Below are 10,188 nucleotides of genomic sequence, written 5' to 3'. Positions count from 1 at the left end.
TACTAGCACCTGTACTGTAACAGAGTACTGTATAAACGCAGTACTAGCACCTGTACTGTAACAGAGTACTGTATAAACGCAGTACTAGTACCTGTACTGTAACAGAGTACTGTATAAACGCAGTACTAGCACCTGTACTGTAACAGAGTACTGTATAAACGCAGTACTAGTACCTGTACTGTAACAGAGTACTGTATAAACGCAGTACTAGCACCTGTACTGTAACAGAGTACTATATAAACGCAGTACTAGTACCTGTACTGTAACAGAGTACTGTATAAACGCAGTACTAGCACCTGTACTGTAACAGAGTACTGTATAAACGCAGTACTAGCACCTGTACTGTAACAGAGTACTGTATAAACGCAGTACTAGTACCTGTACTGTAGTAAACTCTCTGATCACTGAATGAACTCAGTTACCCAGCAGCCCCACACACATGCTGCCTTCAGGTACTGTCGGAAGCATGAACATTAAACATGCTGTTAACATCCTAAACACGATACTTTGCAGGTACATTAAGCACGATAAGGGGACCGTTAGTATCTGCTCGCTGTGTGGTCAGCATCATGAGAGTGTTTTAAACAAAGAACCAGCAGGAATCTCCTTTATTTTATCAACAGAACGATGTTTATTGTTTATGTAGTAGAGTAGATGTATTAAGTAACAGAAAATGGAAATATTCAAGTAAAGTACAAGTACTTCAAAGCAGTACAACACTAGAGTACGTGTACTTAGTAACCTCTCACCACTGTTCTCGGGATAAATGTGTTTTATCAGAGCGAAGTGGGAAAAGTCCGAGTTTATAAGGAGGCCTTGAAGGCAGCATCCACCTGACCTCAGAGGGGTTTAAATAAAAACTTTATTATTTCTGTTTGTGCTGTGAAACAAACCACGTGGTGGTGTTTCCATGGAGACCGAGGGCCGCCCGTGATTCACCTCTTCAGACCGGGAGACCCCGTTGTGACCGCTGACTGACTTCACGTGACGTCACGTGGGTTACAGAGAGTTGCTATGGTGACCGGACAACAGCCAGGCTAACGAGGCTAAAGCTAGCTGTCCAGCTTAACCATCACAGTGAGTAGAGTCCCAGTGCGCCCAGTGCCACGCCGGACTGGGAGTGTGTTGCATGTGGACACTAACCAGTGCCTAACCAGTGTGCCTGTGTGTGACGTAGTTATCGACGTGTGTTGGGCAGTGTGAGCAACAGAACCGGAAGTGACGTTTAAAGGAATCATTCATAAATACAGTCACAATATGTCATAAACTGGAATAATTTAACATAAAACTGCTTTTAAAATAACTCTACCTTTATTTATATTTATTTATTTATATTCATCCATCCATCTCCTCCTCTTATCCGGGGCCGGGTCTCGGGGGCAGCAAGCTAAGGAGGCTCCTCCAGACGTCCTTCTCCCCAGCAACACTTTCCAGCTCCTCCTGGGGAACCCCGAGGCGTTCCCAGGCCAGACGAGATATATAATCTCTCCAGCGTGTTCTGGGTCTACCCCGGGGCCTCTTACCAGTTGGACGTGCCTGGAAAACCTCTAAAGGGAGGCGTCCAGGAGGATCCTGATCAGATGCTGAACCACCTCAGCTACGTGAAGGAGCAGCGGCTCTACTCCGAGCTCCCTCCGGATGTCTGAGCTCCTCACCCTATCTCTAAGGCTTCCTCAACGACCTCCACCAGGCATATGGACGAGACTTCCCCTGAGTCTTCAGACTCTGCCTCTTCCACAGAGGACATGTTGGTCGGGTTCAGGAGTTCCTCAAAGTGTTCTTTCCACCGCTCGACAATATCCCCAGTCCGGGTCTGCAGTTCTCCCCCCCTGCTGAGCACAGCCTGAGGCAAGCCCTGTTTCCCCTTTCTGAGTCGTCTCACGGTTTGCCAGAACTTCCTTGAGGCCAGTCGAAAGTCCTTCTCCATGGCCTCGCCGAACTCCTCCCACACCCGGGTTTTTGCCTCAGCAACCGTCTGGCCAACCGGTACCTGCCTGCTGATTCAGGAGACCCCTCGGCCAACCAAGCCTGAAAGGCCTCCTTCTTCAGCTTGACGGCCTCCTTCACCGCTGGTGTCCACCAGCAGGTTCTTGGATTGCCGCCACGACAGGCACCGATCGCCTTCCGACCACAACTCCTAGCAGCAGCTTCCACAATGGAGGATTTGAACATGGCCCACTCGGATTCCATGTCCCCAGCCTTTTATATTTACTTTACCTTTATTTATATTTGCAGATTGATTGTATTATTTTAATCTACATACTTCGTCTTGTCTTGTTGTTTGGACCTGATGTTCATTCTTCCATCCTGTCACTCTTTATTTGAGCCGTCTGCCTACAAATAGTTAATAAAGTATTTGTAACATCTCAACAGTTTCTCTTTGTCTTCAGATGTTAAAAACAGATTATTTTATTAATGAACATTCCCAGAATAATTAGGTTTTATTCATGTGTATATTTTGTATTTATAGCGTGAGTGTCCAGCTGTCTGGTGCAGAGATGGAGGAGCAGAGGGAGTCAGGAGGAGGTGCAGAGCGTCAGGAGAACAGAGGAGGTAGAGGAGGAGACCTGGAAGCTTCTTAAACCACATTACTCACATCTTTAATGTTTCGTTTTAGTATTGGTTTTACTATCTTATCTTATTTTCATATACTATTTTATGTTTATCTATTTAATTTATTTAATTTGTTTATTTATTTTATTTATTTTATTGATTCTCACTTGTTATCGATTGTCAGGGTGTGAGTCTTACCTTCATCTTCAGCTTTCATTTGTTTAATTGTCTCGCTTTTGCTGCCTTGTCTGTCGAAGCACTTTGTAAATTCTGTTTTTAAAGGTGCTATACAAATAAAGTTATTATTATTATTATTATTATATTATTATGAGAGTTCTGTTCATCGCTCCTCTTCCTCTCAGGTGTCCGGTACATAACAGAGGAGCTGCTGGTGAGGCTGACTGGATGTCACTCTCTGGCTCTGGTTCGCTCCCTCAATCTGTCCTCATCTGGAGACAAACGTATCAAGGTCAGAACATAGTACTGTACTACTACTACTAGTACTGCTACTACTAGTACTGCTACTACTACTACTAGTACTGCTACTACTAGTACTGCTACTACTACTACTAGTACTGCTACTACTACTACTAGTACTGCTACTACTAGTACTGCTACTACTACTACTAGTACTACTGCTACTACTAGTACTGCTACTACTACTACTAGTACTGCTACTACTAGTACTGCTACTACTAGTACTGCTACTACTACTACTAGTACTGCTACTACTACTACTAGTACTGCACTACCAGTACCGCACCACTAGTACTGCTACCGCTACTACTAGTACTGCTACTACTAGTACTGCCACTGCTACTACTAGCACCGCTACTACTACTACAGTACTGCACCGCACTACTAGTACCACTACAGCACTGCACTACTAGCACTGCCACTACCACTACTAGCACCGCACCAGCACCGCCACCACCAGCACCGCCACCACCACCAGCACCGCCGCACCACCAGCACCGCCACCACCACCGCCACTGCCAGCACCAGCACCGCCACCACCAGCACCGCCACCACCAGCACCGCCACCGCCACCACCACCACCCACCACCACCACCACCAGCACCGCCACCACCAGCACCGCCACCACCAGCACCGCCACCACCACCACCAGCACCGCCACCGCCACCACCAGCACCGCCACCGCCACCGCCACCACCGCCACCACCGCCACCACCCACCGACCACCACCACCACCACCACCACCGCACCACCACCACCAGCACCGCCACCGCCACCACCAGCACCGCCACCACCAGCACCGCCACCACCACCACCAGCACCGCCACCGCCACGCACCACCACTGCAGCACCGCCACCACCAGCACCGCCACCACCACCACCAGCACCGCCACCACCAGCACCGCCACCACCACCACCAGCACCGCCACCACCACCACCACCAGCACCGCCACCACCAGCACCGCCACCACCACCACCAGCACCGCCACCACACCAGCACCGCCACCACCAGCACCGCTGCAGCACCGCCACCACCAGCACCGCACCACCACCACCAGCACCGCCACCACCACCACCGCTACCACCACCACCGCCACCACTAGCACCGCCACCACCAGCACCAGCACCGCCACCACTAGCACCGCCACCACAGCACCGCCACTGCCACTGGTGCTGCACTACTACCACTAGTACTGCCACTACTAGCTACTGCTACTGGTACCAGTACTGCTACTGCTAGTACTACTACTACTAGCACCGCTACTACTAATATACTGATACTACTACTACTACCTACTAGCACCGCTGCTACTGCTACTAGTACTGCTACTACTAATACTGATACTACTACTACTACTAGTACACTACTACTAGTACTGCTACTACTACTACTAGTACTGCTACTACTAGTACTGCTACTGCTACTACTGCTACTACTAATACTGATACTACTACTACTACTAGTACTGCTACTACTAGTACTAGTACTGCTACTGCTACTACTACTACTAGTACTGCTACTGCTACTGCTACTACTGCTACTACTACTACTACTACTAGTACTGCTACTACTACTACTACTACTAGTACTTTATGACCTCTGCTGCTTCAGTTCATAGAGAACCTTCATGGCTGTCAGCGGCTGCAGGTCTTAAACCTGAACCACAACGTGATCCAGAGGATGGACCGGCTAAATGCTCTGACTCAGCTGAGAGAGCTGCAGCTGGCCCACAACAACATCCAGTGAGACACACACACACACACACACACACACACACACACACACACACACACACACACACACACACACACACACACACACTTACATTACATTACATTACATTACATTACAGTCATTTAGCAGACGCTTTTATCCAAAGCGACTTACAGGAAGTGTATTCAACATAGGTATTCAAGAGAACTACTAGTCACCAGAAGTCATAAGTGCATCTCCTTTCTTAAACAAGCATCTCAAAGCATAAACCAGAGCAAAAGTATAGTGCAGAGGCAGATTACTACGAAAACAATAATTGCAACAGACTAATACGAATATAATAAGTGCTACAAACTGCTACGAATAGGATAAGTGCAGTAAACAAATACGAATTCAATAAGTGCAGCGAACTGATACGAATACAGTAAGTGCAACAACTAATACGAATGCAATAAATGCTACGAGGAAGACTCAGGGTAGTACTTCTTTATCAGTAGTACTTCTTTATCAGGTAGTACTTCTTTATCAGGTAGTACTTCTTTATCAGGTAGTACTTCTTGAAGAGGTGAGGTTAAAGATGGGCAGTGACTCTGCTGTCCTGAGGTCAGTGGGGAGTTCATTCCACCACTGAGGGGCCAGGACAGAAAAAAGCTGTGACCGGGTGGATCGGCCGCAGGGACCTCTGAGCGACACACACACATTGACCTCCACACAGCATTATGCTTATTGTTGTTATTGTTAAAGCAGTGTGTGTGTGTGTGTGTGTGTGTGTGTGTGTGTGTGTGTGTGTGTGTGTGTGTGTGTGTGTGTGTGTGTGTGTGTGTGTGTGTGTGTGTGTGTAGGAGGATTGAGGGATTGGAGCTCATGTCCAGTCTGCAGCATCTCGACTTGTCCCACAACAGGATCGACCACGTTCCCTCCTGGATGACCAAGAAACTCCACTCACTGAACAAACTCCACCTACAACACAACGTCATCACATCTGTGAGGGAGACACTCTGTCTGTCTGTCTGTCTGTCTGTCTGTCTGTCTGTCTGTCTGTCTGTCTGTCTGTCTGTCTGTCTGTCTGTCTGTCTGTCTGTCTGTCTGTCTGTCTGTCTGTCTGTCCGTCTGTCTGGCTGTCCGTCTGTCTGTCCTTATTTCTACAACGTGTTATTGATGACCATAAAGCGTTGTGTCTCTTATCAGCTGTACGAGGTGTCCAGACTGCGTTCTCTGAGCAGCCTATCAGAGCTGTCGTTGTCAGGAAACCCCGCCTCCTCGCTCCCGCACTCCCGCCTCTTCCTGCTCTACCACGTCAGGACTCTGGAGAGGCTGGACGACCTGCCAATCACCCAGGAGGAGAGAGGCCACGCCCACCAACGCTTCAGCGCCGGTACATCACTTCATATCGTTTGATATCTGACGTAACAGAAACACTGTTGTTAATGTTGTTGTTGTTGTTAATGTTAATGATGTTGTTGTTGTTAATGTTGTTGTTGTTTATGTTGTTGTTAATGTTGTTGTTTATGTTGATCTTAATGTTGTTAATGTTGTTAATGTTGTAGTTGTTAATTTTGTTGTTTATGTTTATGTTAATGTTGTTGTTAATGCTGCTGCTGTTGTTGTTGTTGTTGTTTATGTTGTTGTTGTTAATGTTGTTGTTGTTAATGTTGTTGTTAATGTTGTTGTTGTTGTTGTTGTTGTTTGTGATCAGAGGAGCTGGAGCGTCTGCAGCGGGAGGTGGACAGCAGCCAATCAGAGCTGAGCCGGCTGCAGACGGAGCAGCTGGCTGCAGCAACTCGACTCCACCAGCAGGAGGAGACGAACCGAACACTGAGGGCTCACACAGAGACACAACGACACACACACACACTGCTGGAGCAGGAGCTACACACCAAGAGTCAGCTGGTAGGTCCCACACACACACATATACACACCCACATGTATACATACACACACACACACACACACACACACGCACACACATACACACTCACACACACACATATATACATATACACACACATATACACACATATACACACACACATACACGTATACACACACACGCACACACACACACACACACATATACACACACACATATATACATACACGTATACACACACACGCACAAACACATACAAATATACACACACACACATACACACACACACATACACATATACAAACACACGCACACACAAACACATATACACACACACGCACACACAAACACATATACACACACACGCACACACACATATATAAACACACACACACACACACACACACACGCACACACGCACACACACGTACATGTATATATAACTACACCTCTGATCCAGCGATGGAACCATAAGAAGTGGACGTAGTCATCATGAACCAGGTTTGTCTCCTGGGACGGACGGACCTCCAGCTGTTTGACCTCTGACCTCTAACGTCCTCCTGTCTGTCTCTCTTCTTCTTCTCTGTCGTTTCCTGCAGCTGTTCTCCAGAGCTGTCCTGTTTTCTTCTTCTTCTCCTCCTTCAGTCGTTTCCTCTCTGCTGCAGGTAGACTCACAAACACTTTTCACTCCGATCAACGAGGCTCTGATATTGATCACATGTTAGAATCATCCGGTGTCGGGACAAGTACGTTAATCGTGTTTTTAATGTCTATAGTTTGTCTGTCGCTCTCACCAAGATGAAGAACCAGGAACCTATTTCTTTATTTCCCTACATGAAGGTCTAAAATGCAGCTTTCTTGAATATCAGAATCAACCTTTTGTTATTGTGTCAGGTTCACTCAGTCACATGTTATCACAGTAATAATAAACTCCTGGCTTCTTCTTCTTCTCCTCCTCCTCCTCCTCCTCCTCCTCTTCGTCACATGTCTCTCTCTCTGCACATTAAGCCCCGCCCTCCTGTCTCTCTGCTGGGCGTGGTCTATCAGGTACTCTGACATCAAGTTAACGTTAAATCTCCCATCATCCCTAGCTCCCTCAGACTCCTGCTGTGTGACCCCAGGTAGCTTCACACTGTGTGTGTGTGTGTGTGTGTGTGTGTGTGTGTGTGTGTGTGTGTGTGTGTGTGTGTGTGTGTGTGTGTGTTTGTGTGTGTGTTCAACACGATATCTACATTTTACATAGGAAATTAGAAACTAGAGATGCACCGATACTGACTCACTAAGCTGAACGGGTATCTAAGACAAAATATAGACCAATGTTTTAATAAATACCAAGTCAGAACATTTGTTACGTCATCTCTCGTCCTCGTTTACATTCGCTCGCTTTTATTGGTTCTGTTTTTACCATGTAAAGTGCCTTTGAGTTCCCTTAAAGCGCCAAACAAATAAAATTTATCATCATATAAATATTATTATTATTTATATGTATACATTTATTTGTTTTACAAAGTTATTAAAACAATGTTTAAGTCAAGCCCAATGTTTCCTTTCACATAAAAGAATCAGTGTTGCGTTCGAATTTTCTCACGCACGCTGCAATAAAAATCCTTCTCCTTTTTTTTTTTTTTTTTTTACGTAGCTCCTTTTAGAAAATATACAGCGCGTAACGTCAATTGCGCAGCACGCGGCACATCGTCACGTAACCAACATCAAAGAAGAAAAATACATTCATTCTAGCAGTAGCGAGTGAAGCGGAAGATCGAAGAAAGAAGGAAAGAGAGACAGACGAAGAAAGAGAGAGAAGAGAGACAGACAGAGAGAGAGAGAGAGAGAGAGAGAGAGAGAGAGAGACAGACAGAGAGAGAAAGTAAGTTGCTAAAATGTGTCGCTTCATGACCACCAGTGTGCCCAATCATTTTATTGTATCTATAAATCGCAACCTCCGTGCCGTTTTTCCTCTAGTATTGTGTGTGTGTGTGTGTGTGTGTGTGTGTGTAGGCCTATGTGTGTGTGCGTGTTGTCGCTCTTTTTGGGATCACCGGCTCCGATCTTGCGGCGATGTGAAAGGGGCACCATGCGGTTGGTGTGGTCGGTTGGTGTGGTTGGTGTGGTCGGTTGGTGTGGTTGGTGTGGTCGGTTGGTGTGGTCGGTTGGTGTTATCCGCGTTATCCAACGCGTTTACTCGCGTTGGATAACGCGAGTACGCGCCAAACCTGACGCTTGATCATTGTGTGGTGGTTCAACGCGTCAACGCGCCAACGCAGCTAGATGAGTCCATGTCCATGCAAGTGAACGGAGCGTTCCCTCTTCGTCATAACTATCAAACCAAACATCCTTCACATTCACCGAGCGAACATTATGAAAGTAAAATGCACATTTCTCGCTAAAAATGTTTCCATAAACGCATTTAATGCGTTAATGTCTTCTTTGTCCTCATCCTCCTGTCGCTCTCTTGTCCTCTTCCCCTGACTCTCACTGTCTCACAAAGGAGCTGAGCTCACCTGAGGTCTATTTGTAGTGCTAAGGCTCACACTGATTGGTATTCAATTAGCTTTATTTTTTATTTTTCATGTGTGTGAGTCTGTGTTCTTTTCAAATTTTAGTTAGGTTTATAATTTAAAAAGATGTGTTTTGCCCATTGTTGCAGGAGATTTCATTTTTGAACAAAGTGTCTTATGTAAAAAACAGTTAGTGTTTAAGCATTAGGCAAAAATCTGTAAATAAATTGTGCAAATTATATTTGCATTTTTTGTTTAAATATTACTATACAAAAATATAAAAATCTGTAAATGAAGACACAAAAGGCAAAGTTACAACACCAATAATCTCATCTACAGTAATACACAGGACTGTTTGAATAGGATTTAAGTGCATATTCTCCTCTCAAAGTGCACCAGATTCATGCATTCCAATGTAAAGGGTACAAAAAAATTTCGGGCGGGGGGGCATGCCCCGGACCCCCTAGAGGGTTCGGGGGCCACACCACCGCTGCTGAAAAAAATCCTGCGGGAAACACTGAGAATGATCCCAGTCATTCCCACACAGTGAGACATACAGCTTATGAATTAAACACGGATCAGTTCTTGGTATTGATCGATACCTAAAGTCCAGGTATCGGTATCAGAACTGAAGGAATCCGGTCGGTGCATCGCTGTTAGAAACAGACATAAAGAAACTGCACGTCATGTGTTTCTGCCTTGTCTCAATCTTCAGTCTTATTCTTCAGTCTTATGTGTCAGTTTCTGCTTTGAAGTGTTAAAAAAGTAAATATTCTGCTGTTCCTGTAGCTTCTTTCACAATAAAAGTATTTTCTGTTTGTCTCCAGTTGGAGAAGACGACAGCTGAGTTGACCCGAGCCTTTCACCGACGGTACGAGCTCGAGCAGGAGCTGACCTTCTACAAGATAGACGCCAAACTCAGCCCGCTGCCCCCGCAGCGTACAGGTCACACACACACACACACACACACACACACACACACACACACACACACACACACACACACACACACACAGTACAGATATTTATATTTGAGTTAAAAAGTCAGACAATAATATATCGGACAATTATTTTTA

General features: G+C 45.9%; 1 protein-coding gene across 1 annotated transcript in view; it reads left to right on the top strand.

Moving 5' to 3' along the window:
* The first annotated feature begins 4,711 nt into the window (after window positions 1–4,711).
* cntrl (centriolin) overlaps window positions 4,712–10,188 on the top strand; it is a 53,116-nt gene continuing 47,639 nt past the window's right edge. Inside the window, 5 exon segments of the mRNA XM_054611655.1 lie at window positions 4,712–4,773; window positions 5,587–5,728; window positions 5,933–6,119; window positions 6,441–6,634; window positions 9,940–10,057. Of these exon segments, the coding sequence (XP_054467630.1) occupies window positions 4,712–4,773; window positions 5,587–5,728; window positions 5,933–6,119; window positions 6,441–6,634; window positions 9,940–10,057 (703 nt within the window).

The sequence above is a fragment of the Anoplopoma fimbria genome, chromosome 13, assembly GCF_027596085.1.
Source record: "Anoplopoma fimbria isolate UVic2021 breed Golden Eagle Sablefish chromosome 13, Afim_UVic_2022, whole genome shotgun sequence".
Classification (NCBI taxonomy): domain Eukaryota; kingdom Metazoa; phylum Chordata; class Actinopteri; order Perciformes; family Anoplopomatidae; genus Anoplopoma; species Anoplopoma fimbria.
This window is presented reverse-complemented; position numbering and strand designations above follow the sequence as displayed.